This window comes from Mustelus asterias, chromosome 8, assembly GCF_964213995.1.
Source record: "Mustelus asterias chromosome 8, sMusAst1.hap1.1, whole genome shotgun sequence".
In the NCBI taxonomy this organism is placed as follows: Eukaryota; Metazoa; Chordata; class Chondrichthyes; order Carcharhiniformes; family Triakidae; genus Mustelus; species Mustelus asterias.
Window position 1 is genome coordinate 92,916,845 of NC_135808.1, and position 17,578 is coordinate 92,934,422.

The 17,578-nt window shown below is 43.0% G+C and overlaps 1 protein-coding gene across 1 annotated transcript in view; it reads right to left on the reverse strand.

The window, feature by feature from the left end:
• The window catches only part of frem1b (Fras1 related extracellular matrix 1b), a 229,439-nt gene that overhangs the window by 88,657 nt on the left and 123,204 nt on the right, over window positions 1-17,578 (reverse strand). The window contains exons 19-20 of the mRNA XM_078219385.1: window positions 13,207-13,403; window positions 1,192-1,414 (exon numbers count right to left, since the gene is read on the reverse strand). Of these exons, the coding sequence (XP_078075511.1) occupies window positions 1,192-1,414; window positions 13,207-13,403 (420 nt within the window). The remainder of the gene's footprint in view (window positions 1-1,191; window positions 1,415-13,206; window positions 13,404-17,578) is intronic.

Below are 17,578 nucleotides of genomic sequence, written 5' to 3' on the forward strand. Positions count from 1 at the left end.
AACTCTGCACATGCGCAGTGGCCCCAAATTGTCAGCCTGCACTTTGCTGGCCAGCACGATTGCTCACCAGCCCAGGACTCCTGCAAGGGTGCCCCTCCACACTCCCATGGCCTGATCGCGGCCCCCCCGACCATTCCCGGGCCAGCTCCAACTCCCCTCCCATCCTGGAGCGCCCCGATCTCCAGCCCTCCCCAACAGTGATGATCCCTGGTAAACACCCCCCCTCACAGGAGGCAGACCCCCCCAGCAGACCACCCCCCACACCCCAGCCTGCCCCGATCGCTGGCCTCCCTCCAGCCCCGACCAATCCCAATACAGAGTGAAAGCGGGACCCCCCACCCCACTGATCACCCATAAGCCCCGTCCATAGGCCCCACACCGTTGGCACTGCCCCATGCCCATTGGGCAATGCTAAGGTGCCCCTAGGCTGGCACTGCCAGGGTGCACATGCCAGGGGACACCACCGCCTGACCCCCTTGGGGGCCCCGATTGCACCCCCCCTTCAATCCAGCGGGGTCTCCCACTAGTTTAAAGTGGGGAGCTAGTCTGAACCCCGCCGGAGTGAAATTGAGCTTATGGGGTGGGAGATTCTAGTGGGAACGCATGCGTGAATCCCGTGAATCGGCCCACACGTGATTCTCCCGGCCCACCACAGTGGGATGGGAGAATCGCCCCCTCTATCTCTCCACAGGCGATCCACATGGTCTTTTGTCCTGGTCCATGGATGAAAAGTTTGAGAATCACTGCTCTAATGAGATAAATACTCTGTTAGCACCAACTGCATCAGTTAGTCCCCAAGGAGGTCATAAATCCATGATGACCCAGCAATGTCTATTATTTGACAGTACTGCCTCAGGCAGCCATTGCTCATTATATGAGATGCTGTTGCAGCAACAAATAAATAGTAAAATAGGATACTCCTAATCAGTAGGTCCTCAACTGTTCCTGATAAATAATCATCTGGAAATTTTATTTAGAAAGCCCTAAAACAAGTTATGGACAAAGTAATTCCAAAATCATTTTTCTGCTTTACTATGACATTTATTTTGTTCATGCCAGGACTCCAATAGGGACTGAAGCACATTTTCCCCCTTTAAGAACACGCAAGCTTGCCGTAGAGGAGCAGATCTTGTGCTATGCAGTAATATTTGGTGTCCAGCAGAGGACATCTGTAGCACACAGTATACAGACCTTGTTTGAGTTCATCCATGCTAAAGCTATGTACTCTCAGATCACGTAGAACTTCAGCATTCATCTGTCTGTATGTGGCAATATCATTTCCGTAGATGCCGTTCAGGAGCTCTCCATGGGCAGGGGGTCTAATCACAGAGAATATCAGCGTATCACGAGGTACATCCAGATCTACTGCATTCAGCACTCCAGGGCCCAGCTCACAGATATCGCCCTCAATTATCTGCATAAAAACAGTTTCATTGATATGAACTCAGTATTGATAACATAACAGAATTTAAATTCCAAATTTTCTCAATGTGCATTATGTTATTGATATTTACATGTGGTTGAGATCTTCACCAATTTTGTGTGGAGACACAGAGGAACTGTGGCACAATTCTGCTGGAGGGAACACCCAATTTAGAATGAACTTAGATCATCTGGGTTTTTTTAGGTTCCTCAGCTTTTTCAATGGCGGTCAAGGCAGCCCCACCTTTCCCCCCTGACTTTGAGAGCATGTCAGCAGCATTCACAAGTTCTAAAAACATTTTGCACTAAAAGGCACACTTAATGTAGAAAAAGGTTTCAAGGGGCAAACAGTGGCTGCCAAGCCAAAAGGAATATTAGAGAGTTCCCGAAAGTTTGACCAAAGGGCTGGGCTTTATGGAGGGCATGAAAGGAAAGGATAGAGGTTGGAGGCAGAAGGGATCAGGGAAAGAATACCAGGTTGAAGAGACAGTGGGTGGGATTTTCCGGCCATGTTCGTCCCAAAACCGGAAAATCAACGGACCTACGATTCCCATGGCAGGCGGGTCGGGAAAATTCTCCCGAGTGGGCAGACAGAAGAGTGAACATACAGAAGGCCAGAGTCAGGAAATGGTAAGTTTAGGGAAAATACAGAGTGAATGGAAATTGCAAGAATAGGGAGGGATGAGACCATGGAGGGAGTTAAATATTTGTAGTTTTAAATTTAAGTCATTCTCAAAGAACTGCTGGTCTTCTTAACATTCAAAGCAGATGTAAAATTAGGAGATTATGAACAAAATTTCATTCAGATGCGTAAGGCATGTGTGGCAAAAATCTGAAATACTACAACTTTCATAGAATATCATGTAGGTTAACTCAAGTTGATTACGTTTGTGCAGAGTAAGAACCAATCAAAAGTTAACACCATTGAAATTAGAAATTGCATTAATTCACTGCGACATGTTGTTCTGTCTGAGCACAGCACAATACATGTTACAGACCACAGATGTAAAGTATCCATTGGCATTTCTCCTGTTCTCTGAAATTTTACTAGTTATTTGCAATAGTAGGTTCATTACCTAAAAGAAATGCAGCAGTTTGTATGGTGCACTGATTTTATTATAACACCCAAACGCAAACACTGAACAAATATACTGGAAAATAGCATTTGACCTTTCCTTCCTATTATTGGCAAATGTTTTGACTAATCCAATATCTCTCACAAAAATGCAACCTTACCTCAAGTAGTTTGTAAAAAACGGAATGCAAAATATCCTTTGGATTTGATTTGATTTATTGTTATCACATGTATTAGTGTACAGTGAAAAGTGTTTCTTGTGCGCTATTCAGACAAAGCATACTGTTCATAGAGAAGGAAAGGAGAAGGTGCAGAATGTAGCGTTACAATCATGGCTCGGATGAAGAGAAAGATCAACTTAATGCGAGGTAGGTCCATTCAAAAGTCTGATGGCAGCAGGGAAGAAGCTGTTCTCAAGTCGGTTGGTATGTGACCTCAGACCTATTCATTAATCTAAATGTGACACAAGTTTGCCAAGGCAATTTTTAATGTTGTGGGATGGTAGATTGTAAAATTATGGGAATACTTTTTTCGTAGAAAATATTGATGAGCAATTTTTGCGATTTTAATTTCAATTTCGTGCACAGGCATTGAAACTGTGAAGTGTGGAAAACCAGCAACAGGAATTTCATCCAAAATTCGCTCAAATTACTGTTGTAATTATGGTGGGAACTTGGATACATCACATAAATAGGACTTCTGTTGATCTTCTGCTCAAGGCTCAGCAGCTGATCAGGAGATATTTTCAAACAACAAAACGTATGAACTTTCCAAAATGTGCCAGGGAATTAGTGATTCCCGTTTTCTTTTAAATTAATTTCTCACCCCCGGGGGCAAGGTCGAGTCATAGCATAATGTGGGAGAGTTGATACATAATGGCTAAACTTGATTCAATATCCATTCATATGTGCATCAGCTAACATGCAGATAGCTCCTAGCTTGTACCCTTTACAGTGTATTTGTCAATACTTACAGTTAGCCTCTTAATAAGAAAATAAGAACTAGGAGCAGGCACCTCGAGCCTGCTCCACCATTCAATAAGATCATGGCAGATCTTTTCTTGGCTCAGCTCCACTTACCTGCCCACTCACCATAGCCCTTAATTCCTTTGCTATTCAAAAATTGATCTATCCTTGCCTTAAAATGACTATGACTATGATTATGATGACTTTTATGACTATGAAGACTTTTTCAGGCCTACTGAACTGGAACCAACACAATACAATATGTGGCAGCTTGTGCGGAAAACCCAAAAACTCATAGAAAATGCAGAGAAAAGTTAAAGGGGGCGATTCTCCCAGCCAGCAGCACAGTGGACCAGGAGACTCTAGTGGAGGCTGTTCAACGGGCTCCCCATTGGGCGCCATGGCTTCCATGAGTCTCCGGAAGCCAGATTTCTGGTGCCGTCAGCTCCCAAAATGATGGAAGTTTGAGAAGAAAAAACAATGCATTCTGACCGGAAAAGAAACTTCAAAAACAGAGGCTCATAGGAAAAATCACCAAGAGAAACCTGCAAAGAAAGACTTGGAAGCTGAAGGCAGAAATTTAAAATTTCTTACAGTAGCAGAAGACTGCATTGAATCTTCTTTAGAAGGCCAGCTTTAAATGCCAGACCGTGCAGATATAAAGTAATCCTAATATTGTTCATTGATGAATCCTCAACCATCTTCAATGAAATATTAAAAGATTCTGACAAATTATTTAAACATCAAGTTGCAGAGTACACAGAGCTTAAAGGGACAGATATAAACTCCCCAGTAATGCTCCGAAAAAGCAAGAGACATTACCTCAGCAAAGCACATGAGGCATGAGAGAGGCAAATAATTTTCTTGAAGTCCCAGAAATATATCTTTTTGGTAAGCCAGACACATTGCCCAAACTGCAGCAGCTGATGGCAGTGCAGAGTGAGCAACTGGCTGTGAATGAAAGAAAGCTTTCTAATGAAGTCCAAAATATAAAAAAATCTTTAAAAGGAAAATGAAATAAAATTGCAACATGTTCACATTAAATCTCAGCGTTCAACACCATTATTCCTATGAAACTCATCTCCAAACTCTGTGGCCTGGGGCTCGGCTCCTCCCCCTGTGACTGGATCCTGAACTTCTTAACCCACAGACTGCAATCAGTAAGGATAGGCAACAACATCTCCTCCACGATCATCCTCAACACCAGTGCGCCACTGTGTCTTCAGCTGTGTCTGTGTCTTCAGCCCTTTACTATACTTCTTATACACCTATGACTGTGTGGCCAAATCCCCGTCCAACTCGATTTTTAAGTTTGCTGATGACACCACCATAGTGGGTCGGATCTCAAACAAAGATGAGGTGGAGTACAGGAAAGAGAGAGTATCTGATGAACTGGTGCGATGACAATAATCTCTCCCTCAATGTTAATAAACAAAGTAGATAGTCGTTGACTTCAGGAAGCGTAGTGGAGGACATGCCCCTGTCTACATCAACAAAGACGAAGTAGAAATGGTCGAGAGCTTCAAGTTTTTAGGTGTCCAGATCACCAACAACCTGTCCTGGTCCCCCCATGCCAACACTATAGTTAAGAAAGCCCACCAATGCCTTTACTTTCTCAGAAGAATATGGAAATTTGGCATGTCCACTATGACTCTCACCAACCTTTACAGATGCACCATAGAAAGCATTCTTCTGATTGTATCACAGCTTGGTGTGGCTCCTGCTCTGTCCAAGACCACAAGAAACTACAAAGGGGTGTAAACATAGCCCAGTCCATCACTCAAACCAGCCTGCCACCCATTGACACTGTCTATGCTTCCCGCTGCCTTAGAAAAGCAGCCAGCATAATTAAGGACCCCACATACCCGGGACATACTCTCTTCCACCTTCTTCCATCGGGAAAAAGGTACAAAAGTCTCAAGAACAGCTTCTTACCTGCTGCTATCAGACTTTTGAATGGACCTACCTCGCATTAAGTTGGTCTTTCTCTACACCCTAGCCATGACTGTAACACTACATTCTGCACTCTTTCCTTTTCTTCTCTATGTACGGTATGCTTTGTCTGTATAACATGCAAAAAACAATACTTTTCACTGTATACATGTGACAATAATAAATCGAATCAAATTAAATCAAAAATCAAAATCAATTGAAAGGTTTGAAACACAAATTGAGTATATACCTTTGAAAACACACGACAAACTAAAATCTTCAATCAACAAAACTGATTGAGATCTGAACAAAGAAATGTGTGAGGTATCACAAAGGTACCAAGAGGAAATAAGAACTTTACATACCCATGGTGGCAAATCAAAGTGGTGAGTTGGGAAAACTCAATCAGAAGTACGGCCAGGCTCAACAACAGGCAGAAAATCCAGGAAAAGAAGTTTCAGCCATGAAAGAACTGGAGAATCATTTGGCAGAATGTCCAAAAGGAAAACAAGAGGTAGAAGAAATACACGACAGAGCAGAAGAAAATGGTTGGACATGAGGAAGAAAACCTGGGAAAACATTACGACCGGAATTCTCCGCGGGTTTCCTGCCAGCGTGGGACGATATCAATGGGAATTCCCATTGCTAGCAGCGGGACCAGAGAATCCCACTATGAGCAAACAATGCACCACCTCCCGCCAGTGGGAAACATGTGACTGGGAGACCAGAGAATCCTGCCCTACATTTTCAAAGCGATATGTGAAATAATGAAAATTGGAACCTAGAATGCCAAGAGCAAGTAGATCTTCACACAGAAGAGCGTGAAGAGTCTCAGAATTGGCAGAAGTGCTAGTACAGAATGTGAGCTTGAAGGATAACACAGAGGAAGAATGCTCTGCTAAAGAAAAGCTGACCAGTGCAGAGAGTTAACTTTCACATACGAAAGAAATCTCAGGAGCAGGAGGAGGAATTGCTGATGCATCAGAACAGTTGACTGAAAGCAGAATTAAGAACTAAATGAATTTCTTGAACATCAGTCCAATCTGAACAACATGAAAAATGTGATACGTAGCGTGGAAGAGCAAATCCTAACTTTGGAAGCACGTAAGAGAAATTTTACAAAACAGATTGATGAAGATAATGGCAAAAAGTTAATGCCACTGGATTAGCAATCTAGAGGCCCTTATTAATGCCCCAGGGACACAGGTTCAAATCTCACTTGGAATTTAAATTCAATCAATTAATTTTGGGGCGGCATGGTGGCACAGTGGTTAGCACTGCTGCCTCACAGCAGTTAGCACTGCTGCCTCACAGCGCCAAATACTTGGGTTCAATTCTGGCCTTGGGTGACTGTGTGGAGTTTGCACATTTTCCCTGCGTCTGCATGGGTTTCCTCCGGGTGCTCCAATTTCCTCCCACACTCCAAAGATGTGCGGGATTAGGTTGATTGACCATACCTTTGTGTCAGGGGGATTAGCAGGGTTTATGTCAGGGTGATTAGCAGGATATATGGGGATCGGGCCTGAGTGGGATTGTTGTTGGTGCAAGCTCAATGGGCCGAATGGCCTCCATCTGCACTGTCGGGATCCTATGATTCTATGAATTGAAAGTCAGTGACCAGTGAAACAAAAACAACTCAACTTACCAGAGTAGATGCTGAGCTGAATGAAAAGATTCATAAACTGGAAAAACAACTGGAAAATAAGAACGTTTTCAAAACTCTGGTAAAAATTGTTATACAAGTGGGAACGAGGGTTCCAGTCTTCAAAAGTAAACTTCTTTATATGTCAGGATGACCCACACAATGAGGGAGGAATTGAAGAATGCAACAAGAATATGAGCACAATGTTCACTAGTCCCGCAATAAATGAGTTAAGATGGCAACCATTGACCAGTGGAACAGCCAAACCAACCAAGTGTGGTTCAACACAAAAGAATGGAAGAAAATGATAAAAACATATCCAAATACCAGAACAACTTCCAAATCTACAGGAAGAGTCAGCCATGACAGAGCCTCCCATCCCTCCAAGAGTTGTGCATATGAGATGTGGGAGGGTTATAAGGACTCCACACCACCTGAACCTTTGAATTCAAGGACTTGAATCAGGGAACTTGGAGTGGAGTTATCGTGGTGCATATGAGCACTAACAACATTGATACGGCATGGTGGCACAGTGGTTAGCACTGCTGCCTCACAGCACTAGGGACCCGGGTTCGATTCCCGGCTTGGGTCACTGTCTGTGTGGAGTCTGCACGTTCTCACCGTGTCTGCGTGGGTTTCCTCCGGGTGCTCTGGTTTCCTCCCACAGTCCAAAAGATGTGCTGGTTAGGTGCACTGGCCACGCTAAATTCTCCCCCAAGCGCCGGAGTGTGGCGACTAGGTGATTTTCACAGTATTCATTGCAATGTTAATGTAAGCCTACTTGTGACTAATAAGTAAACTTTAAACTTTTAGATAGGACTAGAAAAGAGTTTCTGCAAAGAAAGTATGAGCACAAAGGTAATAATTTCTACCTGAGCCATGAGAAAATTATGTAAGGTAAGTAAGATCAGAGATTTTAATGCAGAGTTCAAAGACTGAAGCGGGAGAAGTGAGTTTTGATTCACAGGACACTATCGCTAGTACTGAGGGAAGAGTGAGCCACACTGTTGAGACAGTCTTCAGATGAACCATGTTGGGACCAGTGTCCTAGCAAGTTGTTTAACTAGAAATGTGTGTGTGCGCGCACGCGTGCGTGTGCGAATTGGTGGGGGGGTGGGGGTGGTGGGGGGGGGGGGGGGGGGGGGGAGGTTCACGTGAGGGAAGATTTGGAAAGTTAAAGAGAAAGGACAAGGCAAAAATGCAGAATAGGGTCATGGTAACCAGCGTGTGACAGGGAGGCACAGAGGGTGGGATTTTCCAGTCGTGCATTCTCCAAGACCGGAAATTACCACCCGAGGCCAACCTTTGCATGGTCCGCCGAATTTTCTGTCTCACCCACTACGATTCCTGTGGTGGACGGGATGGGAAAATTCAGCAGTACACCAGCAAATATGGTCAGAGGAGGAAAAATAGTTTTGAACTAACAGAGGGTGAGGAAACTTCGGGTCAAGAACAAAAAACAGTCCAGCACAAGAACAGGCCCTTTGGCCCATCAAGCCTGTGCCAAACATGTTGTCCTATCTCGATCAACCACCTGTATCCTTCTATTCCCTGCCTGTTCATGTGTCTATCTAGAACAGTCTTAAATGTCGCCAACATGTCTGCCTCAACCACCTCACTTGGCAGTGCATTCCAAGCCCCCACCACGCTCTGTGTAAAAACTTCGCCTGCACATCTCTACTGATCCTTCTCTCCCTTATCTTGAACTTGTGCCCCCTTGTAATTGTCATTTCTGTCCTGGGAAAAAGCTTCTAACTGTTCACCTTATCTATGCTCCGCATAATTTTATAAACTTCTATCAGGTCGCCCCTCAGCCTCCGTCTTTCCAGGGAGAACAATCCCAGTTTATTCAATCTCTCTTCATGGCTAAAACCCTCCATACTAGGCAACATCCGGGTAAAGCTTTTCTGTACTCTCTCCAAAGCTTCCACGTCCTTCTGGTAGTGTGGCGACCAGAATTGGACACAGTATTCCAAATGTGCCTAACGAACATTTTATATAACAGAACATAATTTGCCAACTTTTATACTCGATATCCCGGCCGATGAAGGCAAGCATGCCATATGCTTTTTTCACCACCTTTTCTACCTGTGCTGCCACTTTTAAGGATCTGTGGACCTGTACTTACGGATCTCTCTGTGTGTCTATGCTCCAGATGGTTCTGCCATTTATTTTATAGCTCCCACCTGAATTGGATCTACCAAAATGCAGCACCTTGCATTTTTCCAAATTAAATTCTATCTGCCATTTCTCTGCCCCTAGCAAACTGGAATCAATGGATATTGGGGGAAAACACTCCACTGGCTGGAGTCATACTTGGTACATAGGAAGACGGTTGTGGAAGGTCAGTCATCTCAGCTCCAGGACATCTCTGCAGGAGTCCCTCAGGGTAGTGCCCTAGGCCCAACAATCTTCAGCTGCTTCATCAATGACCTTCGCTCCATCATAAGGTCAGAAGGGGGGATGTTCGCCAATGATTGCACAATGTCCAACACCATTCGCGACTCCTCAGATACTGAAGCAGTCCATGTTCAAATGCAACAAGATCTGGACAATATCCAGGCTTGGGCTGACAAGTGGCAAATAACATTCGCGCCACACAAATGCCAGGTAATGACCATCACCAATAAGAGACACTCTAATCACTGCCCCTTGACACTCAATGGTGTTACCATCATGGAATCCCCCCAATGTCAACATCCTTGAGATTACCATTGACCAGAAACTCAACTGGACTCACCACATAAACACAGTGGCTACAAGAGCAGGTCAGAGGCTAGGAATACTGTGGCAAGTAACTCACCTCTTGACTCCCCAAAGCCTATCCACCATCTACAAAGCACAAGTCAGGAGTGTGGTAGAATACTCCCCACTTGCCTGGATGGGTGTAGCTCCAACAGCACTGAAGAAGCTTTGCACCATTCAGGATAAAGCAACCCACTTGATTGGCACCACATCTACAAATAGTCAATCCCTCCACCACCGACGCTCAGTAGCAGCAATGTGTACTATCTACAAGGTGCACTGCGGCAATTCACCAAAGATCCTTAGACAGTATCTTCCAAACCCATGACCACTTCCGTCTAGAAGGACAAGGGCAGCAGATACATGGAAACACTACCAAGATCCCCTCCAAGCCACTCACTGTCCTGACTTGGAAATATATCGCAATTCCCTTGCGGTCACTGAGTCAAAATCCTGGAATTCCCTCACTAACAGCATTGTGGGTCAACCCACTGAACATGGACTGCAGCGATTCAAAAAGGCAGCTCACCACCATCTTCCCAAGCACAACTAGGGATGGGCAATAAATGCTGGCCAGTCAGCGATGCCCATGTTCCATGAATGATTAAAAAAAAATTTCCAGCCTACCTGACAATCTTCATCATTATCCGCAACTCCAGCAATCTTAATATCCGCAAACTTGCTAATCAGAACAGCAACGTTTTCTTCCAAGTCATTTATATATATTACAAACAACAAAGGTTCCAGCACTGAGCCCCGCAGAACACCATTAGTTACAGACCTCCATTCAGAAAAACACCCTTCCATCGCTACCCTCTGTCTTCTATGGCCAAGCCAGTTCTGAATCCATCTAGTTAGTTCACCCTTGATCCTGTGTGATTTAACCTTTTGCACCAGTCTGACATGAGGGACCTTGTCAAATGCATTACTAAAGATCATGGAGACAACATCCATGGCCCTTCCCTCGTTAAGCACTTTTGTCACCTCCTCAAAAAACTCAATCAAATTAGTGAGACATGAACTCCTCGTAAAAAACCATGCTGTCTGTCACTATTAAGACCATTCAGTTCCAAATGTGTATAGAGCCTATCCCTAAGAATCTTCTCCAACAATTTCACTATCACTAACATCAAGCTCACTGACCTATAATTATCCGGGTTATCCTTTCTACCCTTCTTAAATAATGGGACAACATTGGCTATCCTCCAACTCTCTGGGATCTCATCTATGGCCAACGAGGAAACAAAAATTTCTGTTACCTCTCTTGCCTCCCCCAGTAATCTGGGATAGATGCCATCTGGCCCTGGGTATTTGCCTACCTTAATGTTTTTTAATACACCTAACACTTCCTCCCTCCCAATGATGACTTACTCTAGAGGGTTTACATACCCCTCCGAGACACCATCAATCAACGCGTCCCTCTCCTTTGTGACTACCGATGCAAAATTTGGGAATATATTTCAAAATATGGATGGGGGGGATAGATATTTTGAAATATTTTCCCAAATTTTTGACTGTCCGGTTTTTAGTTCCTGCGATTATAATTTTGACATTGTCTTCCAAAGGGAACAAAGAACAAAGAACAGTACAGCACAGGAAACAGGCCCTTCGGCCCTCCAAGCCTGTGCCGCTCCTTGGTCCAACTAGACCAATCGTTTGTATCCCTCCATTCCCAGGCTGCTCATGTGACTATCCAGGTAAGTCTTAAACGATGTCAGCGTGCCTGCCTCCACCACCCTACTTGGCAGCGCATTCCAGGCCCCCACCACCCTCTGTGTAAAAAACATCCCTCTAATATCTGAATTATACTTCGCCCCTCTCACCTTGAGCCCGTGACCCCTCGTGAACGTCACTTCTGATCTGGGAAAAAGCTTCCCACCGTTCACCCTATCTATCCCCTTCATAATCTTGTACACCTCTATTAGATCTCCCCTCATTCTCCGTCTTTCCAGGGAGAACAACCCCAGTTTACCCAATCTCTCCTCATAGCTAAGACCCTCCATACCAGGCAACATCCTGGTAAACCTTCTCTGCACTCTCGCTAACGCCTCCATGCCCTTCTGGTAGTGCGGCGACCAGAACTGGACGCAGTACTCCAAATGTGGCCTAACCAGCGTTCTATACAGCTGCATCATCAGACTCCAGCTTTTATACTCTATACCCCGTCCTATAAAGGCAAGCATAACATATGCCTTCTTCACCACCTTCTCCACCTGTGTTGCCACCTTCAAGGATTTGTGGACTTGCACACCTAGGTCCCTCTGTGTTTCTATACTCTTGATGACTCTGCCATTTATTGTATAACTCCTCCCTACATTATTTCTTCCAAAATGCATCACTTCGCATTTATCCGGATTAAACTCCCTGCCCACTTGCTCACATTTCCTTCAGCGGGCGATCCCTGAGGGCTTCCTGGTCCCTGCTACTGAAACATGACCTCTCTACTCCTGTCAATGTCCAACAATAAAGCTTCCAGCAATGCATCTGTGACCCTCTCTCTTTCCTGATACTCTATTTGTGGAGCTCCTACTTGTTGCCAGTGTCAATACATTAAGTCAACAGCAACTTCTTTCTACTGAATGAAGCTCCCCTTTAAGAAGGACAGGGTTGCCTTTCTGAGCAATATTGCAGCTGCACCACATGCTGGGCACCCTGCTCGGGCGAGGCTTGTAAAATCCCGCCCGATGTCAACGGAGAATGCCGTTCTGCGAGATCGGGGTGGGTGTGCCGGTAAAATTCCAGCCAACGTTAGTGCACTGCCTGCCTCAATGGGAACAGGTGCTGGCATTTCGCTGGCACAACCCCACACAGGAAAATAGCACCAATAATTTTTTTTAGTTCATACAGTGTCCAGCTAATTGACCAACCACTCCAGATTGTTCTATTTTCCATTTAAGTTTGGCACAACTTTTAACTACTCATTTATTTAGTTTGGCTTCTTTTTTTTCCAACTTATTGGCGTCCGCCATAATGAATCTTAGTTCCTTACTTTAAAAAAATACCCTAAGGATTTAGCTTGGTTTGTTTGGCTAATTATGAAGCCATTCGGGGAAAGAAAGTGCATTCCTCTCATGGAAACAGGCGGTGGTGAAAATCCACAAAATCAACTGGTGTTTACATTTGAATTATATGTGACACGTACAACTCCATGTAGTGGGGAGTATACTCGTTTTGATGCACTGTTTGGATTCTTTCCCCTTCAAATTCAAACAACTAAATATGATTCAACTGACTGGCTTTCAGATTAATGGTAACCAAATGGTTATTGTGCTGTTATGAATGGGGGAACATCTGGCGAGATCTAAAATATTTTTAAAAAACACTGTCATACAGAATAAAAGATAAAATAAAGTCTGAATTATCTGACATGGACTATGAATAAACATGAGTAGTTATTTTTCTTTCTTTGCTATGTCCATACTTACAGTGATGTTTCCCAGATGCAAATCTGGAGTTTCATCGTTGATTGGGTTGATGATGACATAAAACGGCATGACTATAGACTTATGTACCGCGTCGCTAACAGATACCATAAAGTGGTCAGCTGTGGGCTCCATCTGGTTGTGTCTGCACTGGACGTAGTTGATGTAGCCTGCCCCGAGGTGCTGCAGACTGAAGGAAGCTATTAAACAAACAGATTGGATCAAACATCCATGGTTTAAAATTGCCCACAAAATAAAAATCTTTCAGAATAATTCACATTCATACCGCGTTCCTCCAGCTGGGGAGCCCGAGAAACTCTCGGCTTCTCACTCGGCAGAATATTTAGTCTAACAGAGGAATCGCAATGCAAAAAATCAATAAGATCAATCAATAGAAGGCACAACGACCATTGCACTCCATTCACTTGTTTCATTAAGGAGAGTGGAGTGTGAAGATTTAACATGCTAAAAGAGATATGAAGATCCTGACCTCACCGCTATCTTAATAGGCACAAGAATATAAACAATTATTTTGATATTCTGTGATAGAATCTACTGATCTTAAGCATATAGCACCTGGCCCCCTGATATAGATTTTAAGATAGCACATATTTTACCACTTGAGATTATTTGGTTTATAGGTTAATTTTTTTAAGATTAATTAATTTAAAGGCACCCCATTCACAGAATACATTCTGATCAATAGTTTGTATTGGGCCAGGGATACTGGTCGCATGTTAGAATAATTGAGATAATTTTGGCAGATACATGATGGTAAAACTGGTGGTGCAATAATATTGTGTCAGCTTTCATGATATTTGTATTGCATCTTTACGATAATAAAAGATCCCAAAACACATCACAATCAGAGATCCTTCATGACTACTTAAACTAAAACTATTAATAAAGTGTTTCTTGAACTGTTAATGATTTCTCCTGGGATCTGCACTCAACTAATTTGCATCTGCTGCAACATGAACCTTTCCAATTCCTAATTTGATGATTGCGTTAATGGCAGCTTACGATCACGTTATTGGCTGTCCCAGGACTGTAGTTTAATTGAAATTTCACCAAAGGACTACATTAAGAAAGCAAATCTGAGAGTTTGAATGCTGATTCTTCCCAAATCCTTTCAAACTTGAACACCTCATTATTCAGTAACTGTTAGATTCCAATGAAAGTGTCATGCTTGGACTTTCTTAAGTAGTTTAAAAAAAAAATAACTATTACTCTATTAGTCTAAATATAAAATAGTTGTTTTCTTTATGGCCTTTCATGAAAACCATTGTTACACTTTGAAATAATCACCGAAACCAATTAGTTTATGTGGACAATTGTTTTTTTAAAAACATACCTAATTAATATTACTTTGGATTTCAAGCATCATCTATGATATCATTTGTGGGAGATTACTACAAAAAGTGCACATCAAATTGATTATTTCCTACAGAAATCCAGACCTGAACTTTGGATTTTGAAATGTAAACAAAATACAGGATGTAATTGTTTGTTCATGAAATATGAAAATTGCTGGCAAGGCCAGTATTTATTCCCCATTCCTGACCACCCTTGGGAAGGTGGTCGTACCCACCTTCATGAACTGTTGCAGTCCATGTGATACAGGAGCATCCACAGTACTGTTAGGGAGTGAGTCCCAGGATTTTGACTCAGTGACAATCAAAGAGTGGTGATGCCTTGGTGGGGAATCCTGGCATGTATAGAGGATTGGCTGACTGGTAGAAGGCAGAGAGTGGGGATAAAGGGGTCTTTTTCAGGATGCAGCTGGTGACTACTGGCCTCAGGGGTCGGTGCTGGGACCACAACTTTTCACAATATACATTAACGATTTGGAGGAAGGAACTGAAGGCACTGTTGCTAAGTTTACAGATGATACAAAGATATGCAGATGGACAGGTAATATTGAGGAAGCAGGGGGGCTGCAGAAGGACTTGGACAGGCTAGGAGGGTGGGCAAAGAAGTGGCAGATGGAATACAATGTGGAAAAGTGTGAGGTTATGCACTTTGGAAGGAGGAATGGAGGCATAGACTATTTTCTAAATGGGGAAATGCTTAGGAAATCAGAAACACAAAGGGACTTGGGAGTCATTGTTCAAGATTCTCTTAAGGTTGACGTGCAGGTTCAGTCGGCAGTTAGGAATTCAAATGCAATGTTAGCATTCATGTCAGGAGGGCTAGAATACAAGAGCAGGGATGGACTTCTGAGGCTGTACAAGCTCTGGTCATACCCCATTTGGAGTATTGTGAGCCGTTTTGGGCCCCATATCTAAGGAAGGATGTGCTGGCCTTGGAAAGGGGCCAAAGGAGGTTCACAAGAATGATCCTTGGAATGAAAGCTTGTCGTATGAGGAACAGTTGAGGACTCTGGGTCTGTACTCGTTGGAGTTTAGAAGGATGAGGGGGGATCTTATTGAAACTTACAGGATACTGTGAGGCCTGGATAGAATGGACGTGGAGAGGATGTTTCCACTAGTAGGAAAAACTAGAACCAGAGGGCACAACCTCAGGCTAAAGGGATGATCCTTTAAAACAGAGATGAGGAGGAATTTCTTCAGCCAGAGTGGTGAATCTGTGGAACTCTTTGCCGCAGAAGGCTGTGGAGGCCAGGTCATTGAGTGTCTTTAAGACAGAGATAGATAGGTTTTTGATTAATAAGGGGATCAAGGGTTATGGGGAAAAGGCAGGAGAATGGGGATGAGAAAAATATCAGCCATGATTAAATGGTGGAGCAGACTTGATGGGACGAGTGGCCTAATTCTGCTCCTATGTCTTATGGTCTTATGGAACACACAGGTGATGGTATTGCCATGTGCCTGCTGCCTTTGTTCTTCCCGGTGGTAAAGGTCATGGGCTAGGATGCCTTGGGAAGTTGCTGCAATACATCTTGCAGATGGTAGACACTGTTGCCATTGTGCACTGGTGGTGGAGGGAGCGAATGTCTAAAATGGTGGCAATCAAGTGGATTGGCAATCCAAATTTCAGACTTGGATTTTGTAGGCAAGTTTTGGATATCTAACAGTGCTTGTAAAACCGTCACTACCTACCCATAGCATGCAGGAAAAGCAGCTAGATACTTGTAAAGAATACTGAATGATCATTTTTAATTATTGTCAAATTTATTTTAACAGATTTTGTGTCAGAATGTACATAACTGGATTTTTCAGTCATAAAAGTGTGGTTGGTTCATAACAATTTGAGAGCCATATTTTTGTTTTTACCTTCACGGTTGTCTTTGTAGCTTTTAATGTTCCACAAACAAAATATCATGAGGGCAAAAGTGAACGTGTTTTATCAATAGCGCTTTAGCTAATATAAATGATTAAACATTTGTTATTCAACAGTGGAGAGTGCTTTATTTCTATGTAGCCTTCAGCAACAAATTCATGACTCCTGTTTCTTACCAGGTCCTGCAGTTTCTTATTGACTAACTATAGGGAAACAAGATGACATTTTTTGTCTAAGAGGTTTGCCAACGAACATTTAACTCCTGAGTTAATAAGCATGATGATATATTAGACAGCATATAAATTCAGTTTGGGTTACACTGAGGAACTAGAGGGGATTCTCAAGAGAAACTATGACACTTACAAAAGACCAGAAAGATAGAGAAGAATATTATTGCATATTAACAGCATATTAGTCATAATTGTCACTGATCCTGATATATTATGCTTACAATGATGAGTACACATCTCAGTATGAAGATACCACAAGCTCGTTATACACCTCAAAGGCATCAGGAGTTATAGAATTGTGGCGACTAGGGGAATTTCACAGTAACTTCATTGCAGTGTTAATGTAAGCCTTACTTGTGACTAATAATCTTTAACTTTTAACTTTACTACACAGGTCAGTTATTTTCTGTATAGTCATGGGATGCCCAATGAAATGTAACAAGTCTACATATACTGTCAGTACAATGAGATGTGTGGGCTCCGATGTTTGTAATTTCTTAAACTATCAGATTGAAAAATGTCTTGCAATTTGTAGGCAAGGATATATGTTCGTAATTCAACTTCTGTGTTATCTTGATGGCTTCTCGAGTCATTATACTGTATATTCTTTTTTGGTTGTGGAGTTCTAAGCCTGTACTGATAATCTCAATAATACACTTTCAGATGTCCTGGATCTCACTGTGGTTATTGTCCTGCTTACTGGTCTCAAAAGGGTAATTCTATTACTCCTGATGCCTTTGAGATGTACAACGAGCTTGTGGTATCTTCATACTGAGATCAGCTTTCTGATCACCCAACTATTGTTGAATAACTAAAATGATGGTCAGTCAGGGATTCCTGGTTATTAAACCGCTTTTTAATTAAAAATATGAGGTTGAAGTTAGTGCAGCTACAAGCTGATA